This window comes from Brassica napus, chromosome A5 (assembly GCF_020379485.1).
Source record: "Brassica napus cultivar Da-Ae chromosome A5, Da-Ae, whole genome shotgun sequence".
NCBI lineage: Eukaryota > Viridiplantae > Streptophyta > Magnoliopsida > Brassicales > Brassicaceae > Brassica > Brassica napus.
In genome coordinates this window covers 17631957-17653803 of record NC_063438.1, presented here as the reverse complement: position 1 = coordinate 17653803, position 21847 = coordinate 17631957, and the positions used below count along the sequence as shown (strand labels likewise).

The window sequence follows — 21847 nt, the reverse complement described above, 5'->3', positions numbered from 1 at the left end:
ACACTCAACAGGTCTGTAAAAGGTCGGTTTTCTAGTTTTGTCCAACCAAGCAGAGCAATCAACTAAACACACAAAATCTTCCAGCATCAAATTCAGAAGAGAGAAAAATAATATTCACGTGCATCCGTCATTATTTAGACTTATAAAACACCTTTTTGTCTTTTGATGATAAATAAAACCACAATATATTGAATAAATGAAGCCCTTATCAGAGACTTGAAAGAAGCTTTCTCAATCAAAGATTGATGCACTTTCCAAGTTTTTTCTGGAGCTCCTTTGTCTCTTTCTCCGCCCTCTCCAGATTCTCTCTCAGCTTCTTAATCTCATCGCTCGACCGTTTCTGAACTTCATTTGCCCTCTCTTCAGCTTCAAGCCTTGCCGCTTGCTCTTCACCTAGCTGCTTCTCCAGCCTCTTTGCCGTTTCTTTCAGCTTTGTCTCCACCTGCACAGCAACAACAAACAAAACATAAAGCTGATTATGAAGTAACAAACATAGCTTTTAGCTCAAGGACAGACGCAAAGAGTAGTGATGATGCGATCAACTGATTCTTTACATACTGATCTCATCTCCACGTTTCTACAAGGATATTCTCAGTTGACTGAACCAAACCACTAACAGATAAACGCAACTACAGTTTATACTTGCAGTTTCGTACAATGTACACAATAGTTTAAGCCTTTGTGCTTTGTAGCGTGGTTGAAACTCTGATAAACAGAGTATATTGATATGTACACATTCTGAATTTTCTATCCCTAGCATAAGAACCTTTTAGGAAGAACAGAAGCTAGTTAACAATATAGTAAAGATATACCATCTCTGTGATGCGGCTAAGCTGCCTGTCATAGGATATCTCTATCTGCTTCTTGAACTCAGATATCTCACTCTTTGAATAACCCTTGAGCGATTCAACCTCCTTTTTCTGATCACGTAGCTTGATAGCCTCCTCCTGAGAGAACACAATTGATAAGAGATTGTATGTAATTTGTTCCGCCCAACCTCCCTCTCTTGTATTCTACACTTTAGAATTACAAGGCAAGTACAAAGACCTTCTCAAAACGTCTCACACGTCGAGAGCCTGAGATCAAGACCTCTAGTCTATAGATCTTTACACAATACTCAAAAGCTAACTAACTCTCTCTACAACCTTCTATTTATACTCCCTAATGATGTAACGACTCATTCTGATTGTAACTGACTCGTAACAACCCTTAATCCACGTCAGCGCTTGCCACTTCTTTATTCTCTTCCTCTCTTCTCATTGCTTCCTTCTTCTTACGGTAGTAGACCCTCCATGGCTTATCATTACCCCCCCCCAATCAAACCGAGCTTGTCCTCAAGCTCAAACTCAGGAAAATCACGCTTCAAATCTTTCACCCTCATCCAAGATATCTCATGTACAGGCAACCCTTTCCACTGTACTGAAACCTCCAAAAACCCCTCGTCATCATAACGATAACTAGCCAACGCCTCAGGCTGTAAAACAAACTCTGCACTCTCATTAAACGTGGAAGGTAACTCAGTAACAATATGGTTCTTCCCCAACACCGGCTTCAACTGCGACACATGAAAAACCGGATGTATCTTACAGTCATCAGGTAGTTGCAATCGATAAGCGACCGGCCCAATTCTTTCCAAAACTGTAAACGGTCCATAATACTTCGCGGCGAGCTTGCGACAAAACGTTTTTGATAATGTTTTCTGACGGTAAGGCCTGAGTTTCAAGAAAACCGAAGACCCCACTGAGAATTGCAGATCACGTCTATGTTTATCCGCACTATCCTTCATCGCAGCCTGAGCCTTTACCAAAAATTCTTTCGCCTGTCTCAACATCTCATCACGTTCCTTTAACATAACCTCCAACTCGAAATTCAGAGTAGAACCTTCTTCATACTGCAGCAAGGATGGTGGTTCTCGACCATAAACCAGTTTGAAAGGAGATGTATGTGTAGAAGTGTGATAGGATGTATTATACCAATACTCACACCACGACAAATACTTGCTCCATTGCTTGGGATTCGCAGATGTAAAACAACGCAGATACGCTTCAAGACATCGATTCACCACTTCAGTCTGACCATCACTTTGAGGGTGATAGGCTGTGCTAAACTTCAAAGCTGTGCCTGCCAAACGAAAACATTCTTTCCAAAACTTACTGAGAAACACGCGGTCACGATCCGAAATAATCGAAACTGGATACCCATGTAGCCTTACAATCTCTCTTATGAACTTCTCTGCTACTGATGTTGCAGTGTAAGGGTGTTTCAAGGGAATGAAATGTGCGTATTTACTCAGTCGATCCACTACCACCATGATCACGGAAAAACCCTCTGCTTTCGGTAATCCGTCAATGAAGTCCATGGAAACTTCAGACCAGATCATCGTGGGAAGTGGTATTGGTTGTAACAGACCACCAGGATTCAGTGTTGAGTATTTGTGGGTCTGGCATATAGTGCACTCCGACACATAGTGTTGAACATCGTCTTTTAACTTAGACCAATGAAACAACCGTTGAATGCGCTTGATTGTTTTCAACACACCAGAATGCCCGCCAAATACTCCGTCATGATATTCCTGGAGTATAATCACAATATACTTTGATGTCTTAGGGATAACCAATCTTCCTTTGTAAAACAGTCTACCTTTGATGATCGAATAATGCTTCTTCTGATTCTTTCCCTGAACAATGTCTTGAATATCTTGTTGTATACCCGGGTCAGAATCAACTTCTTCCAACAAATCTTGCATTTGCAGACTAGAGGAAACTGTCAATGCGCATAACAGACTCTCATTATCAAACTTCGTATCTTGCGCCATGCGAGAGAGTCCATCTGCTGCTTTATTTTCGATACCCGCCTTGTAAATGATCTCAAAATCAAAACCCAAAAGTTTAGTGAGCCATTTCTGATAATCCATAGAAATGTCTCTCTGCTCTAGCAAAAATTTCAAGCTCTTTTGATCAGTGTAGACCACAAACCGCCTTCCCATCAGATAATGTTTCCATCGTTGCACTGCCAACACAATAGCCATCAATTCTCTTTCGTAAATGGGTTTTAGCTGCTCCCTGTCTGTCAGAGCTTTACTGAAATAGCAAATTGGTTTGTGGTTCTGCATAAGGACTGCTCCCAAACCAAATCCTGAAGCATCCGCTTCGACCACAAATAACTCTTTGAAATTCGGCAAAGCAAGCACAGGAGCTGTTGTCATCGCTCTCTTGAGTTGATCAAACGCTCCCTGCGTTCGTCCCGACCAATCAAACCCGTCTTTTTTCAATAATTCCGTCAACGGCCTTGCAATAACCCCGTAGCTCTTCACATATTTTCTGTAGTACCCCGTCAATCCAAGAAACCCTCTCAAACTCTTTATTGTTCTCGGAGATGGCCACGCTTGCATTGCTTCTGTCTTTGCTGGGTCAGTGGCAACACCATCTTTAGAGATAATATGCCCCAAGTAGTCAACATGATCTTGGGCAAAAGCACACTTTTTGCGGTTTGCTAGTAACGAATGACGCTTCAGGGTTTCTAACACGATCTTCAGATGTTCACGATGCTCTTCTACGGACTTACTATACACCAGAATGTCATCAAAAAATACCAACACAAACTTTCTGAGAAACGGTTTGAAAACTGCATTCATCAATGACTGAAATGTTGCTGGTGCATTGGTGAGACCAAACGGCATCACAACAAACTCGTAATGCCCCTCGTGCGTTCTGAAAGCTGTTTTCTCGATGTCAGCCTCACTCATACGTATCTGATGATATCCTGAACGAAGATCCAACTTTGAAAATACTGATGCCCCATATAACTCATCCAACAGCTGATCAATAACCGGAATAGGAAACTTATCAGGAATTGTGATCTTGTTTAACCCCCTGTAGTCAATGCAAAATCGCCATCCTCCATCTTTCTTCTTCACTAGGAGTATTGGACTAGCATACGGACTTCTACTTGGCCTGATCACTCCCGATTCCAACATCTGTTTCACCATTTGCTCGATCACTGTCATGTGTGCATGAGGGTAACGATACGGACGAACTGCCACTGTTCCCGCCCCATCTATCAAACGTATACTGTGTTCGAATCCTCTCTCAGGTGGTAGCTGAATTGGTTCCTGAAAAACTGATGAATACTGTTCAAGCACTGACACAATCTCTTGTGGCATGTCGACAGCTACTGGCCCCACTTCTGAATTTATAGTACCCAACTCATGTAACTCGAACCCAGTTGATATAGACTCTAACGATGATGTCTTCGAATGTAACGCTCGATCTCCAACTAAGGTAACTCTGCCTTTTGAAGTAACAAACGATAGCTCTTGATTTTCCCAGTCAACCTCACACTTCCCCAAAGTACGGAGCCACTGGATACCCAAAACCACATCTGCTCCCCCTGGATCCAAAACAATGAAGTCTGATCTGATCACTACTGACTGAAGTTGCAATGTGACTCCTTTGCAAACCCCACACCCATTCACCGTAATTCCTGTACCAACCATTACTTTGAAGGCAGATCTATCCTCTTGCTGTAAATGAGCCTTTCCCACTACTTCCGGCGATATGAAATTGTGCGTTGCTCCACTATCAATTAAAACCACCACGTTAACCTTTCCAATACGGCCCTGAATCTTAGTCGTAGTCGGAGAAGACCATCCCATGTACGAATACAATGACATCTCCATCACTTCTGTTGTAGTACTCTGCAGCTCTTCAGATGAGTCATGAAATTCTTCCTCAATTAACTCCACTTCACACCCTTGCGCGACCACCATTATTTGTAGATGTTTATTTCTACAAACATTGTTATGAGCTCGCGTCCACTTCTCATCGCAAGAAAAACAAAGCCCATTCTTTTTCTTGTGTTCAAATTCAGCATCAGAAAGTTTCACTCGATTCTGACCCTTCTGTACAGCAGCTTGAGGCGCTTGCTTCACCCCTGTATCCAGTTGCTTTTGCTTGTTGTTCCAAGCTTGGTTAGTAGGGGTAGCTAACGGTTTGAAGAAAGGACTTGTTGTAGACTTGGTAAAACGTTTTTCCTGACTCTTTGCAGATGAAAATAAGCGACAGAACTCACTATCTTCCATCTTGATCACTGCTTGAATGTGATCAGATAATGTGCGAGGCTCTTTCATCATAATAACCTCCTTCATTTCTCTCTTCAGACCATTGAAAAAAATGTCAATCTTGTGTGCTTCAGCTAACTTGACCTGCGACGCCAGCTCTTGAAATTCTCGCACATACTCTGCTATCGTGCCTGTTTGTTGTATACTGAACAGCCTCTTCCCTGGTGTTCTCTCGAAAGACTCAGCAAATCTCGCTAATAACCTTCTCTTGAAATCAATCCAATCAGTGAAATCTCCATACTCAATCTCGTAGTTAAACCAACAAAGCGCATCTTCCTCCAAACTTAAAGAGGCTAATTCCAACTGATACTCCGGCGTTGACTGCATCACTCGAAAATACCGCTCTGCTTGTGCAATCCAACCAAACGGATTGATACCAGAGAAGATAGGCATCTCTACTTTCTTATACAATCCCTTCCGATTCTCAAATCTGTTTTCTACTTGCCGATAACCTAACTCAGATTCCTTCCGGTATTGTTCGAAATGTCTAGGAGATACCTGATTCAAGTTTCGCGAATCTTCCTGAGTTTGATGAGCTCCACTCGACTCCGGCTGTGAAGATCTGGGATTGGATTGTTGAATCGTCGCAATAAACGCTGTCAGAGTCGATTCGAGACTGGAGAATCGCTCGTCCATCTTCGTCTCCTTCGACTGATTGTTCACCTCCGTTGTTGCGACAAATCTGTTGAAACGCTCGTCGAGACTATCGAATCTCCGTCGTAATTCATCGACGTTGTTGTCCAACGCGCCGATCCGCTGCACCGATTCTTCTAGAGTCGCCGATCTCGTCATCGTCGTCTCGTTCGCGTGGATCGAATGCTCACCGCACCAAATGATAAGAGATTGTATGTAATTTGTTCCGCCCAACCTCCCTCTCTTGTATTCTACACTTTAGAATTACAAGCCAAGTACAAAGACCTTCTCAAAACGTCTCACACGTCGAGAGCCTGAGATCAAGACCTCTAGTCTATAGATCTTTACACAATACTCAAAAGCTAACTAACTCTCTCTACAACCTTCTATTTATACTCCCTAATGATGTAACGACTCATTCTGATTGTAACTGACTCGTAACAACCCTTAATCCACGTCAGCGCTTGCCACTTCTTTATTCTCTTCCTCTCTTCTCATTGCTTCCTTCTTCTTACGGTAGTAGACCCTCCATGGCTTATCAACAATCAATCAATAATAATCATTCTCTGCCTCAAAACACAGATCAAACGAAATAAACCGAAGCAACATTCACCTGTAGCTCATGGAACAACTCATCTGTAAACGGTTTTCCATTGTTCTTTCTAGCAACTGCATCAACAAGTGAGAGAAGCTTCTGAACTTGCTCTGCCTTCTTGCGCTTATTGGTAGTCTTGTTATCAAACAGTACCATTCTATTGTCACATAGCTCAAGAATCTCCTACACAATTCAAAAAAAAAAAGCATGCATAAGCAAAGCTGGAACAAAAAGAAAAAAAAACTAACTTGTGTATAAGATATTACTGACTTTCAGAAACTCAGGGCACTCCTGACCCAAGTAGTCCTCCAAGGTCTCATCATTGTCTTCCAAATCATCCCCACCGGTAAAGACAATGATCATATAGTCAGAGATCTTACTCCCGAAGAGTGTCTGCAAGTGATAGAGAACAGACTGCTCCTCATCAGTAGGTCGACCCCTCACGGTGAACACCAACAGAACAGCATGGATTCCACCTTCAGCAAGAGTTATGCATCTCACAATCTCTTTCCCTATAAACTCAGCTGCCGTTGACAAATCAAACAGACCTGCAAAAAAAGATATTGACCAAGTGAGAACCTTTTCGTGACTTTTCAATGAAAAAAAAAAAGAGAGGTCTTACCAGGAGTATCAATGACGTTGATGATCTGTCCATCTTCTTGAACAACTCTCCGCAACTCTGATGTGCTAGTCACTCCTCTAGAGCTTGCTTTTGACTTGAACGCTTTCTTGCCAAGGATGCTGTTACCTGTTGCGCTCTTTCCGTTTCCAGTACGGCCGACAAGAACTAGGGTTCGGTTAGGGTTTGAGGATGAAGCAAACTCCCAATCATCTTCCATCATGTCTCCACCCATCTTGTACAAACTCATATACGTTATTTCTGTAGAAAACAATATGAAATATTCGTTGATCGCTTAAAGGGTTCTGACCTTTGACAGAGTAATTAGAAAATTAAAGTAACAATGACGATCGCAAGAACTTTACAAACCCAAACTCTCAAGTTTCCAATAGAATATTACTTGCTTGCAAAGAGGAATTAAACATCAAAGCGGAACAGAACTACAGAATCAACAGATCAGACGACGATAGAAAGTAGAAAGGTTACTTGCTTAGAATTAGGAGAGAGATGAAGCGACGATAGATATTTTAGATCACACAAACAAAAGCCACAAAAGCAGATATCTTTATATGGACTCAGTAAACCCTTATTCAACTCTATTGGAACGTTACGTATCTAGCAAATAAATATTAAAAAAAATCTTATTTTATCAGATAAATATCTCTCTTTTTTTTTAACACCTATCAGATAAATATCTTAAAGATTAAAAAAATATGCATTTTGAAATTTTTTTGGATAATATTTTCAACTTTGAAATATGATTTAATAAAATAACAATTTTTTGTTTGTGTGTGTGGGATGATATAAATAAAAACTTTTTAATGTACTTTTGTATAATAAAAAAAACTAAGGATTCTATTAGTAAAGACTTTCGTTTTAGACTGTCTCTTTAGAGTGTTGGCCGTAGAAATTTTGGCTCTTAACATTGTTAATATTATATTAAATATTAATAAAAATAATAATAATACTAAAATTTATAAAAAACAGTAAATAAAAATTTTAGGTTTTCATAATAAAATATAGTTATGAAAAATAATAAAGAAAAACATATATGAAAATGAAAGTATAATATGGATCTCAAAATAACAACAAAAAAATAAAAATGATTAAATTATCAGACAAAAATTATGATAAATTTAATATAAAATAGAATAAATATTCTAGTTATTGTGTGGTAGAAAAAAAATTACTTTATAATAATAAATGAAAAAAAAACTATTTTTGTTTCTAAAGTCATGTAAGTGAGGTTGTAGGCATATCACTGAAAAAATAGAGAGAAATAGAAAATGGCTTTAAGAACTTTAGAACCATTAAATTTAGAAAAAGTATGATTGGTAAAAATACTAAAAATATGCTTTATAGGCTATTTAATCCCACAGTTTTGGCATCCCTAACCCCAAACAGACTCTAAATAAAACTAGACAATCAATCTTCTCCAGATATATAAATATGTGGTTTAACGCATGACATGCAAATTATCTAGTTGACTAATTACATATTGTACGATGTGATTTTCTTCATCATGTCTAATATGAAATCGCCTTATATTTTTTTTTGTAGTGACGACTCATTTTTTCCTAAGAATTATCGTATAAAACTATTTCTACGCAAATTTTCTCAATCATCTTGGATCCCCATCAAATAAAATTTGATAAAATTAATCTTAAGAAACTTTCTCAAATAAAAAGTTCATCGTGGTACCAAATAATCATATCCACATGGACGAAGATCACACAATAAACTATTAGTTTCAGTTATGATAGGTCAGAAATATTAAAACAATAAACAAATCGATAAATCTAAACAGTTGTAAGTTATTAGGAGCAAAACACTAGATCCAAGAATTATCAGACAATGAATTCAAAACCAAAATCAATAGGTGACACATGTTTAATTAGGTTTGACTCCATAACTCGAATGCAACTAGTAAGTTTTCCAACTCTCGCTGCAAAAGACTATCAGACGTTTAACTCTAATCAAATACCAACTCTCATTGTGAATTCAATGAATCAAGTAAACGTTAGGTCCAATTCGATATTGTTAAACTAAATACCTAGACTAATTCTAATTGTGAATAAGTATTTAGTCCAACATGATTAGGTTCTGTCAATCGATTATACTCTCGTGTCTCTCAATTGTCGTATGATTCTAGGTTCTAGTTAGCTACTTTATATCCGTTAGCTACTTTAGATCATGCTATAATAAACAATCCTGGTGTAGAATATGATAAGATTACCCTAGTATATCTATCAATAAACAGTTCGTCACAAATTCAAGGAAATTCCTAAACTAACATGTTGTTTACTCAGACATAATCATGGAAGACAACCAATCAATGAATAAACTGCATATATATATATAGTAGATAGAAATACTTGACAAAAAGTCTCTCAGTTGAGTTCTTCTCTTCTCTCCAATCTCAAAACATAGCTTAGCCTAAACAGCGGCTGGTAAATAGTAAATATAGGTTAAACACGTTCAGAGACTCCTATGCAAATACATGAATCTTTGAGCCAACTTGCAATTCTTAAAACTTTATTAAATCATGAGGCTGTTTCCGAACAGGTTGGGTGTCACTCGGCAGCTTCCTCTTGCGCGTCAGATAAACTACTCTTTAGTAAAATACATGTAACTTTTTATCTAAACGATTGATTGACATCAAACCGGCGGCACTGGAAAGCTAACTCAATTTCCTATCTTGTGCCAACTATGAACTTTATCCATTGGTGTGAAGACCTCCATCCGCTTCTTCTTATCCGAGTCCAAACCCTCCAAGTGAAGAGCAACCAACAAAGAACCAAGAATCAATACAGCAAGACATGGTAAACGAATTCACTACAGAGGAGGTGACTAGCAAAATGAGATCGGCCAACTGTGTTTAGTGGATAGTGTTTTGATCCTGATTCTTTAATCGTGATTCATCGTTGTTTCTTAGTTTTTTCCTGAAGGATCATGTTTTGTCGTTGATCACTAAAAACCATAACGCACTTTCGTGTTCTGTATCTCTATATTTTTTTGTTATGTAATGTAATACTTGTGTTTGGTTCCTATTGACAATTTGATTCCTTGTTTGTTTCCTTTTTTAGTCTTTGTGCAATTGTCTGCATAATTAGTGTTCATACTCATATGCATTTAAAGCAGAGTCTTTTTTTTTTCTTTTTACTTGTGTATATGTATATGTTTTTTTAGTTTTTGCAATTGTTGTCTCTTCAACTTATGAAATAACTGTAAAAAAGCTTCTCAAGTAACTGACCGAGTATCTCCTTATGTGATCAAAGCCTCTTTACTATTCATATTATCTTGCTCGAGATTTTTTTATTAAGAAAATGATGTTTTCATATATCAAAATAGAAAATATATGCAAATATTTTCATAACTGCACTTCTCATATTTTCATATATTTGTTCAGAATTATCTATAGAATACAAACTCTACTAGGTGTAGGAAGAAGACAAGCGGTTTTAAATCTATTTTTACTAATATTAGACTTTTGAGTCGTTTGTAGATTGATTTTTTAGAATTTAGAGTGATAGGTTAAACATAGAATGTGTATTCCAGAAATATTTAGCTAACGAAGTAGATTGACTAACATAACGTGGATTTCAATTTCCACTAAACCATTTTCCATAGAACATAAAATCTGCAATCCATTTGATAGGGTTTTAATATTTTTGGATTCTATTTTAGATAGCCAAATCTTATTAGATTTCACAAAGACAAGCAGTATGACCCAAACTAGTTAATGACTGTCTTGAATATCATTTACGAAACATAGAAGGCTCAAATATTGGCCCATATACACTCAAAAGTCCACATAACTCCCCCCCCCCCCCACCCAATTTCACCTATGCGGTTCGGTTTCTCTTCCGTGAAATATTTTCTTGTTTATTTATTTATTTAATTAATTATCAGCCGTGTTTTAGAGAAAGAGGAAACAAATTAGGGCAAAAATTGGTTGCGATTGGATTGCTTAACTGCGTCTGATGTGTTTGATTTGAGAAGGAAATTGATGAAGGAGCCGTCAGCGAAGAGGAAGGTGGTTGTTCGGCACTTGCCTCCTTCTCTTTCTGAGTCCGATCTCTTATCCCAGATCGACCCTCGTTTCCGTGATCGTTACAATTGGGTTTCCTTTCGTCCTGGAAAGTCCAGGTTTGCTCTTATTTCAGTATTCTACAAACATGTTTGATTCTGGGTACATAATCTTTGTCTGTGATTCCTCAGCTATAAAGCTCAGAAGTATTCACGGGCCTACTTTGGTTTCAAGGCCCCTGAAGATGTTTACGACTTTGCTGCTTTTTTCAACGGCCATGTGTTTGTTAATGAAAAGGGTATTTCACCTTTCTTTAATCTCTCTTCTCTGACTGCCTATGTCTTCGGATATGTGATTAAATGCTTCTTTTGTTTAGGTGCTCAGTTCAAGGCCATAGTTGAATATGCTCCTTCACAGCGTGTGCCCAAACCATGTGACAAGAAAGATCCTCGTGAAGGCTCTATTACCAAAGACCCTGATTATCTTGAGTTTCTTAAGCTTATTGCTCTGCCTGTTGAGAATCTCCCTAGTGCTGAAATCCAGTTGGAAAGAAGAGAAGCTGAGCTGTCTGGTTTGTCTTTCTATGACCAAGTTAGTTGGTTACTCTGTAATGAAGGAATGGAACTTACTAACAGAAATCTCTACTTTAGGTTCTTCAAAACCGGCTCCAATTGTTACCCCTCTTATGGAATTCATACGTCAAAAACGTGCTACTGTGATTGGATCCCAGGTAATCATAGCTTTCCTGAGACGTATCTGTTTTTAAATTGGAGTATCTAGGTTGATGATCTCTGGTTTCTGTTGAAGCAACAGGGTTTAGATGTTCGAAGAGGTGGCAGAAGAGCCAGGGCAGTCTCCTCAAACAAGCCAGCTTCAAGGCCCTCAAAACGAAACTCTGAAAAGAAAAAGTATGTGGAAAAAGACAATTCAAAAAGCGTGTCCCGGAAGGCTACATCAGACGCCGGCAGCTCCAAGCAAGATTACAATCCAAGTGGAAAGGACATACCAGTAACTGAAACTGGTAATCAATCAAAAATATAGTTATTCCGAATTAGCATATTCCCTACTCGTCGAAGTCCCACTGTCTTTCTAATTATTTCTTTTTATCTGCACAACTGCAGCCTCTGTCATGGATAGCTCTCTCCCAGGGATTGCGTTGACTATGGATTCTGGGAAGAAAAAGATCTTGCTCCTGAAAAAAGACCGAGACAATCCTCTTGTAAGCTTTTTCTCTTTCAGAAAGTTGTCTTCTTTTTTATCATGTGTTTTGATAGTTGTAGACAGCAGCTTCTCATTTGTCAATGTAACGGCTTTTCAGAACTCTACAACACAACCAGAACAGCAGATGGAAACTAATCTTTCTGGAAGCTTCTTGACTTCAAGACAGGATCAGAAGATTGTTGTTGGTGGGAGGTTGATCAAGGGAATACTTCTGAGAAATGAGCCGCGACCTAGTCAGTCCTCATCTTTTGTCCAGCCGGAGTCAAGAGTGGAACCCTTGGAAGCAGAAAACTCCAAGCGTCCTCCTCGGCCAGCAAACACTCGAGCAGGTTATAAAGGATTAGAGTTTAGAACTTTAGTCTAACTATTAACTTAGGCTTATATTTTAAAAGACAGATGGTAAATATGTAGGGAAAGACAATCAGATTTCTGGTACCAACAGTGAGAAGCAAGAGAGGCGTCCAAGAAACAAGGAGAGGCCTGATCGTGTTGTGTGGACTCCTCTTCGTCGCTCTGATGGGTCCAGTATCAGCGAGGATCAACTGTCATCTTCAACAGGTTCTGTTCGGTTTACTTTTTTTGGTTGTGCTCCATGACATATTAACCCATATTGTATATCAACTTACAGCAAACAATGGAGAAATTAAAGAGAGGATGTTGTTGCAAAGATCTGGAGAAGTGGTGAACTCCTCCGGTGGACACTCTCTTGAGAACGGTTAGTTCAGTTGAAGTTGGAGAATGCATAATGTGCCTTTTTTCATTAAATGAATGAAGAGAGTGATGTTAATTCTGCCAAAACTTCCGACTTTATTCAGGTTCTACAAGACATTCTGGTCGCCGTGCTGGAGCTCGCAACAGAAAAGAAGAGGGTTTTGCGATGACTGGTGAGGGTAAATCATCCCGGAGAGGAGGTGGAGGTGGTGGTGGTCCCAATTCACATGAGGCAAGCCGAACCAAAACCTTATTATGATATATACTATTATGTCCGTGTTTAAAAGACTCGTTTTCGCTGTGTTACAGAAGCAAATGTGGATCCAAAAATCATCGTCGGGTACTTGATATCTTCACTTAACATATGGTATGTAAAGCTGCCCTCTATTACTTTCAGCGTTTAACATCAATTTATTGTTCTCTTCATGATCTATTAGATGGCCTTGTCAACACAATGTTACGATTGTTATGACCTTTCAGGCTTTTATAAATCAGCCAATTCCAGTGGATTTTGTTCTTAACGGGAATCTATAAATCTCAATCGAAATGGAGAGTAACAACACTATATCAACACACTCGGGTTTTTGAGGGCTTTTGGTCCAGCGTCGTAAGTCGTAGTATTGCACATAAAAGAGGCCTGACTCACAGTAGGGATCAGCTCAAGATTTATGGGTTTTGAGATAAGAAAGAGACTGTTGCTACTGTCTTTGAAGGCTTTTAGCGGTTCATGGTACCTGCATCCCCTTTTTTGCTTGTGCTGTGTTACAGGCAAGTGGGTGAGAATTGAGAATTACAATGAAATAAAGTCGAGTGTATATGGAGCAGGGAACACTTTATCGGGTTTTATTTTCTGTTCTTGAACGTGATTTGCAGATTTAACCTTAACTAGTTTGATTACTGTGAAAAGTAAATTTCTTGCTATTTTACTAGTGGAAGTGGATTTGTTTCACCTGATTGTTATATAATTTATGCCTCCAAAAATGTTTTCCATAAATGGTGTTTTCTTTTTGTGAAATCGCGTATGCGATTATAATGTGTACTAGGATAAGATCCGCGCCTTGTGCGGGATGAAGTTGTTATTTTTATTATATTTTCGAGAATGAAACAAAAGTTTGGTTTCATTTGGATTAGGGGTGTTTAATCCGGATATCGGGTTGGTGGCGGTTCGGTTCAGTTTTTTTGGTATTTCGGTTAGTAAAATATAACTACTATTTTAAATCCATATTTAATTCGGTTCGATTTGGTTTATATACGTCGGTCTTCAGTTTATTCGGTTTTATACCGAAAAATATAATTACTTAGTTTAAGTTCATGTTATATATTATACGAATTTTAGAGTTATGTTATCAAAAATTCATTTGTTAAAAAAATATTATATATTTAAATAAAAGAATAAAAGCAAAAAAATAATGCTTCTATCATCTAATAAAATAATCAAATCTAGAATTAATATCAAAGCTCTAAATTTTGAAAATAAAAATAAAAAAAAACAAAACAGAAGCATGAAAGAAATTTTTTTTATTCTTCCATATTTAGTGTTCATCAAATTAATATGTTTCAATTGAACACAACTCTGTTTGTTTAAAGATAAAAAAAAGTTGTAAATAATTTCAACTAATTGTTGTCCATCAAATTTATAATCTTTACTTGAATTTAGTTACTGTTAAAATAAAGCAAAAAGATCAAAAAAGAAAGACTAAGAAAATAATAAGCCTAGTTGCAGTAAATTGTTACGTAATTATAGATCAAGTGATTTACAAATCTATACTATTAAAGCAGGATCTTATTGTCCTTTTTACCTTAGCCTACTCTTTTCTTTACTAATATTGCATGTTTCATTAAGGGCAATCAAGTAATATTAATAAAACATCTATATTGGATAATTTTTTTCGGATCCAACCAACATCATATCTCTTTTGGGCCATTTGGGCCGATTAATAAATCAGATTTTAATATCACATTTTTTTCTTTGGGCCATTGAGTCCAAGTTCAAATAATCTTTTTTCAACTATTCTTATTTATTATTATTTTTATTTTCTTAATATAAATTAAGTATTCATAAAAAAAATTGATTTTTTTCATTGAAAAGTATAATAAATCTTTATTAAAAGTATATAATTTTTTTTATTAAAATATTAACCACATAATAAAATTAATTTATCAGAGTTATACCAACTTAATTCATTAAAGAAATAAAGTTTATTTTTTAAACATAAATAGTCATTTAAAATGAAATACGATAAATAAAGATAAAAAGTTTAAGTCTTTTATAAAATAAAACACAAATATATGAAAATATGACATTTACTAAATATTTGTCAATTGAAAAAAAAAAAATAAACCCGCGCTTTGAAAGCGCGGATCAAAATCTAGTTATAATTATAGTTCAACTCATATAACAAATAGATATTCATGCGTCGTTATAAATATATACATATTTACATGTTTCAGTTTAATCGGTTATAAATCAAACCATATCCAAATCCTACGGTTTTTATAAAATCACATCCATTCGGTTTGTATGATATATACCAAAACAAAACCATATTATCTATTTCTGTTCGGTTCGATACTCTTCGGTTTTAGCATATTGAACAGCCCATATTAGTTGGTTTTGAATTGTTTTTTATCATGTCTTAATATCCTATAGTAGAATTAGATTTTAAATTCATATTTTTTTGGAACCTTACATGTGAGTTTTATCTTGAAAATTCATTGAAAGTTTTGAAAGTAAAATATTTATGTAATCTTATATGGTATATAGTTTAATATATATATATATATATATATATATATATATATATATATATATATATATATATATATATATATATATTTGTTCTATTATTAAATGATACCTTTTACTCATATGGTTTTAAAATAATGTGTATCTTTTTATAATAAAAATGTTAAAGCATTGATCATTAATTTTTAACATAGTAATTTTAATAGATTTAGTCATTTATTGTAGTTTTTAAAATTCAAAATATAACATATACGAAAAAATCTAAAGTTAATTTTATAGCTAATTTAATTGTTTAATTTATTTTTATAATATAAAAATTAAAAAAAAAGTGATGGAGGAGATATAAATTGTTATCAAATCTTTATGATTAGAATCATTAATTGTCATATATATATTAATCATTTATGGTAATTCTGTAGGTTTTATTTAAGGAAAGAAAATTAAATGATAATTATATCTAGCAGAACAATCATAAATGCTTCTATCGTAAATACCATATCATATCATATCATCATATCATATAGTTTGACCAACGAATGTATCTAGCAACATATACAATTCGAATATGGACCTACTTGTTTTTCAATTGAATGTAATTGACTACCTAATTGAGTGACACCTAAGCATGGGGTCTTTTTTAATTAATACAAAATTGAGGTTACAAGTTTTCAAATGTTTCTCTTTTAATATATAGGGGATTTCATAGTGACGTCGCAAATTACATTTAACCAAAATTTACAAATTACATCAGTCAAAAGCAGAGTACTTTGGTTGCAAAAAGAGAATCAAAAGTAAACAGAATTATAATTTCCATGACTCACACTCTGAAGGTTATGATGAAGCAAATATATCCATAAAGCTGTCAATTGTTGGCTTCAGTACTTTCCTGCGCAGTGAAAGGGATATCAATCACTGGTATGTGTAGCTAGTGTTAGTAAGCAAGCATACCATCCGTACTGCGGGTTGAAGTATTTAGTGATTCCAAAAATATTTTATTTTTTTTAATGAATGTTAAATTTATTGATTTTTTTTTTTACATCAAGTGTAACTTTTGTTTAAAAAATTAAAAAAAATCAAAACCTAGCTATTTTTTTTACTGTATTATCCGCATTTGCTTTCCTCTCGTCAATTTCATCCTCAATTATATTAAGAATTATTGTTTTGTGCCTTCTTCTTCTGTAGGACATCATAGCTTCTTGAACTGTAGCGTGAGTATGAAGACCAAGATCAATTACTCCTCGCTCTTCTAGAATATCTGAGAGACAACCCAATGAAGACCAAGTGTCATGCCAAAAAGATGTATTCTCCATTGCAAACTTCAACTCGATGAAAACGTCTTGCCAATCTTCTCCGTTTCAGTAATTTAGCTCATATCCAAGAACCAGCGCTTGTTGTTTCACTTACAGGCCAGAACAACCCTTTCCTTATGAGATATATCTTGATCCATTATACCCAAAGTGATTGGTTTGCTGAGAGCAATCTCCAAATTAGCTTCAGACATGAGACATTGTTTGCTTCTACCAATGATCGAATATGTAACACGCCTTCAGCTTTCGGTCTACAAATTTATGTCCATGATACTTTCGATCAAAACCTAGCTATTTTTTTACTGTATTCTTGTGCCAAACCAATATCTTAAGTAGGACTGGGCATCGTTACTTGTTACTAGTCTTAAATCTGTTACTTGACTCGTACCCGCTCAAGTACTCGGTGTTGTAAAAGCAAATAACAAGTCGACAATTTTCATTACTTGCAAGACCAAATCAAGTATCATTATTATTTTTAGTACTTGACTCGTTATGCCCCGTTACTTGTCCAATTATTTGTTATTTGTTACATGATCTATTAAATAGTTGTTCATATTTGTTTTTTCTTTTACTTGCATTTAGAATTGGACACAAATATTCATTACTCTTCTTATACTTATTACTTGTTTCGTATTTGTCTTGATTTTTAAATATTTGTTGTCATCTAATCAAATATTATATAGTAACAAGTTTTAAAATTTTAACTACACGACTTGTTACTATTACATGTTACTTGTTTATATAGAATACATTTTTGTCATCATAAAAATTAAACAATGTTTATGTATCGAAATATTCACATATTTTGAACAATTATTCATTTAAGTAATTCACATGTCTATTTCTAATAGATTATTATTTAGTAATTAGTTCTTAAATACTTAGAAAAATTCGTAAATAGTTCACAAATGCTCGTAATTGTTCACAAGTACTCGTAAATAGTAAGTAATAAAGCGGGGCAAGTAACTTGCAAGTAATTCATTTTAATCAAGTACTCGAAATAGCAAGTACTCGTTTTTAACAAGTACAAGTCGAAAATTGTATTACTCGTACAAGGCAAGTGAAGTCGCAAGTACACGCAAAATAGCGAGTACTCGCCTTGCGCCCAGCCCTAATCTTAAGCCACCTTCATATCTCATGTCTCTCATCATCATAATAGAGTTAAAATGGTTTCTGATTCCTTTATCAATGAATTTAACTAGCTGCACTGGTGTAAAATGAGCTTCCCCATGCCTCCTTTTATTTATTTTTCTACATATGCTGTGGACAGTTGCTTGAAAGAGATATTTAATAATAAAGCAAATCAGCATATCTCCATCTATTTCAGATATCAACTCAATAATATCAGGCTAATCATTTTTGTATTCGATCTCCTAAAATTGGTCTTAGAAGTTTCTTCCACACCTCAGCTGAGAAGGGTCACTTGAAAAAAAGATGGTCTCGTGTTTCAATAGGATCTTGACAGAGAGAACAACTCCCATCAACATTTCCTCCCCATTTAAGCATGCAGTCTCCTGTTGCAAGTTGATTTTTCAGAGTACACCAAGTCATGAAAGCAAACTTAGGTGTAGAATGACGAAGCCACACTCCTTTGCTCCATTGACAGAGTGGTTGTTGATCTCTGAGTAGCATCCAAGTGGTTTTTGTTGAAAACCTCTTCTTGTACATTCCTCCAATACCTTTCCACAGGCTAACATCCTCTGCATTATCCGCATTTGCTTTCCTCTCGTCAATTTCATCCTCAATTATATTAAGAATTATTGTTTTGTGCCTTCTTCTTCTGTAGGACATCATAGCTTCTTGAACTGTAGCGTGAGTATGAAGACCAAGATCAATTACTCCTCGCTCTTCTAGAATATCTGAGAGACAACCCAATGAAGACCAAGTGTCATGCCAAAAAGATGTATTCTCCATTGCAAACTTCAACTCGATGAAAACGTCTTGCCAATCTTTTTCGTTTCAGTAATTTAGCTCACATCCAAGAACCAGCGCTTGTTGTTTCACTTACAGGCCAGAACGACCCTTTCCTTATGAGATATATATTGATCCATTATACCCAAAGTGATTGGTTTGCTGAGAGCAATCTCCAAATTAGCTTCAGACATGAGACATTGTTTGCTTCTACCAATGATCGAATATGTAACACGCCTTCAGCTTTCGGTCTACAAATTTATGTCCATGATACTTTCGGTCTACAAATTTTAATCTCCTTTAAACATGCTTTTGGTAACCTGAAAGCAGACACCCAAAAATTTGTAATACTCATAATCACCGAGTTAATGAGTTGTAGCCTGCCTGCCTGCCTGCGAAAGGAAGCGTCCATTCCAATTACACATTCATGTCTGAATCTTCTCCATAAGTGGCAGATAATTGTTCACTGTCATTCTCTTGGTTAGGACTGGTAAGCCGAGATACCGAACTGGGAGCTGTCCAGCTGAAAATGGGAAATCCGTGAGGATAGAGTTTTGTGCTTCTTGTGATATTCCTTCCATATACAATGTCGACTTCTCTAAGCTTATCCTGAGACCTGAGATCTTAGCAAACTCCTTAAAAACACTCAGAACTCCTTCTCTATATCTTTGTTGTCCGTCCACAAAGACCATTATATTATCAGCAAAGCAGGGATGCGTTATTGGAATGATTTGACATCTCAGATGATATCCTATTTTCCTCTGAACCGCAGTTTCGTCAATCATTTTCGAAAGGACATTCATGCAGATCACAAACAAATAGGGAGATAAATCACAACCTTGTCTTAATCCCCGCTCACTCTGGAAGTAGCCTACAAGTTCACTGTTGACTTGTACAGAGAAAGAGGCAGTGGTTATACACAACCAAATCCAATGAACAAACTGATGTGGGAGTCCTAAAGCTTCTAACACTCTTAAGAGGAAAGGCCACTGAACTCAATCAAATGCCTTATAGATTTTAATCTGGATGGCACATCTAGCTGAGAGATCATCCTTGTGGTAGTTCTTGACTAGCTCAGTTGCTAGAAGAAGATTCTCCATCAATAGCCTCTCTTTAATGAAAGCAGACTGATTTGGGGTGATGAACTTGGGAAGCAAACCTTTAATTCCGTTGGCAAGAATTTTTGAGATGACTTTGTACATGACGTTACAACAGAAGATTGGTCTATAGTCCTTTATTTCCTGAGCATCCTCCGTCTTAGGTATCAACACTTTTTAGGTAGAAAACCTTTAAGAAAGAATGATTGCTCAGCGACTATAAAATCTTCTCCTACCACTGACCAAGCCTCTTTGAAGAACTCAAAGGTATATCCATCCGACCCTGGAGACTTGTAGCTTCCATCTTAAAAAGAGTTCTTTTAATCTCTTCCCTGGTCACTTCCTTAATCAACTGACCTTTCTCCAAGTCATTGCACTGAAACTGCATAAGTTCCTGAAGCATGTTTATTGAAATATCTTCAATGTCATCAGGCTTGTGCGTAAGAAATTCCTGAAAAAATCTGACAGCCTCCAATTTTATATCTTCATCATTGTTGGCAATAATCCCATTAGGACACTTTACTTCCGGGATGGAGTTACGGACCTCCCTCATCTTAGCAGCATTATGGAACACTTTATTGTTGCCATCACCAACTTGCAGCCAGTGAAGCTAGGACTTCTGCTTATAAAAATCATCTTCTATTAGTGCCAATTTCTTCCATTTATCATACGCTTATGCTTCCTCTTTAACACTCTCCGGAGAAGGTCGATCAAGAGTTATATGTTGCTTCTCACATAGTCTAGTATATGCATCTTTAACCCTTACCGGAAGATGGCTAATTTTTCTTTGCTTAGCTTCCTTAGCAGTGCCTTTAGAGCTTTGAGTTTCTTGGAAAATCTGTGCATAGCTGATGTCGAGTGAAACAGCTTATATGTCTCATTCCAAAACCCTCCCACGACTGGAATGAATTGAGATGTCGTCGCCACTGCATTTGTAAACTTAAATGATCGATGTTTCTTTTCCTTGACATCGTCAAACTGAATGCGACATCGTAAATGATTAGAACAGCCCCCCGGTTTAAATACACAATATACCTGAGGAAATTGGTGCATCCACACATCGTTCATTAGGACCCTATCCAGTTTCTTACACACCATTCCCTCATCAAGTTTATTACACCTTGTGAAAAGAGGTCCATGATAGCTCATATCTATCATCGAGCAATATCTTGCAGCTTCTTGAAATTCTCTCATACCAACCAGTATTGATGGCGAGGTCGTATAGTTTTTGTACTCCCTGCCATCCAAAATTTCATTAAAATCTCCCATAAATAGCCATGGTTTTTTCCTGAACATAGGAGAATCTTGATGGTTTCTCAAATCAGCCCATAAGACTTTCCTACTTTCCATAAAGTTTGATATGTAGACAAAAACGTCAAAAGAACTCCTCTGATCTACCCTCCAACAAAACTGAAATAGTGATTAGCTGGTCACTCTTAAACACCGGAAAAACACGTACTGATGAACTCCAGAGAATCCATATCCGACCTAGAGAATAAAACTCATAATTTGACATGAAAGACCAGTCTTGAAAAACCATGCCAACTATATCTTCTGCTTTCTTTTCCTTAAACCTAGTCTCCAACAAACCTCCAAATTTCATATCATTTTGGTTTATCCAATCGCGGACAGCAGCATATTTTGTAGTTTGATTGAATCCGCGCATATTCCAAAAAACCCCAGTCATTGGTTTGATCTCCGGGTGCTTCTTTTGACATTACTTGGGATGCTATCCCTCGTAATATTGGCTGAAGCAACCGTGAGAAACTTGTGTTTGCTCATTGAATCCCTTGGTAACAGTTGACGTGATGTACTGCTCTCCACACCAGTTTTGCGTAGAACATACAATTACCTCATC

At 36.5% G+C, this 21847-nt stretch overlaps 3 protein-coding genes across 6 annotated transcripts; 1 reads left to right on the top strand and 2 right to left on the bottom strand.

The window, feature by feature from the left end:
* Positions 1-91: 91 nt before the first annotated feature.
* On the bottom strand, positions 92-7432 carry LOC106453917 (immune-associated nucleotide-binding protein 9-like). 2 transcript variants are annotated; one of them, XM_048779572.1, is made up of 6 exons: positions 7336-7432; positions 6970-7227; positions 6618-6895; positions 6366-6530; positions 813-947; positions 92-442 (listed from the first exon to the last, which is right to left on the bottom strand). In XM_048779572.1, the coding sequence occupies exons 2-6, from the start codon at positions 7214-7216 to the stop codon at positions 236-238; spliced, it is 1032 nt and encodes a 343-aa protein (XP_048635529.1). In that variant the 5' UTR covers positions 7217-7227; positions 7336-7432; the 3' UTR covers positions 92-235. The 2 variants fall into 2 exon arrangements, with proteins under 2 accessions (XP_048635529.1, XP_048635528.1); XM_048779571.1 differs by having other exon boundaries at positions 7367-7428.
* A 3402-nt stretch (positions 7433-10834) lies between these two features.
* Positions 10835-13877, top strand: LOC106451896 (regulator of nonsense transcripts UPF3). Of its 3 annotated transcripts, none has more exons than XM_022719552.2 (12): positions 10835-11115; positions 11188-11294; positions 11373-11567; positions 11647-11726; positions 11804-12017; positions 12118-12215; positions 12315-12546; positions 12614-12775; positions 12846-12932; positions 13033-13160; positions 13238-13295; positions 13409-13877. In XM_022719552.2, the coding sequence occupies exons 1-11, from the start codon at positions 10976-10978 to the stop codon at positions 13274-13276; spliced, it is 1482 nt and encodes a 493-aa protein (XP_022575273.2). In that variant the 5' UTR covers positions 10835-10975; the 3' UTR covers positions 13277-13295; positions 13409-13877. The 3 variants fall into 3 exon arrangements, with proteins under 3 accessions (XP_022575273.2, XP_013749329.2, XP_013749330.2); XM_013893875.3 differs by having other exon boundaries at positions 10837-11115; positions 11810-12017; XM_013893876.3 differs by having other exon boundaries at positions 10841-11115; positions 11810-12017; positions 12629-12775.
* A 4523-nt stretch (positions 13878-18400) lies between these two features.
* LOC125608630 lies at positions 18401-18895 on the bottom strand. The gene has a single exon (XM_048779062.1). It carries the CDS (start codon positions 18893-18895, stop codon positions 18401-18403), a length of 495 nt encoding a protein of 164 aa, XP_048635019.1.
* Between the last annotated feature and the right edge of the window lie 2952 nt (positions 18896-21847).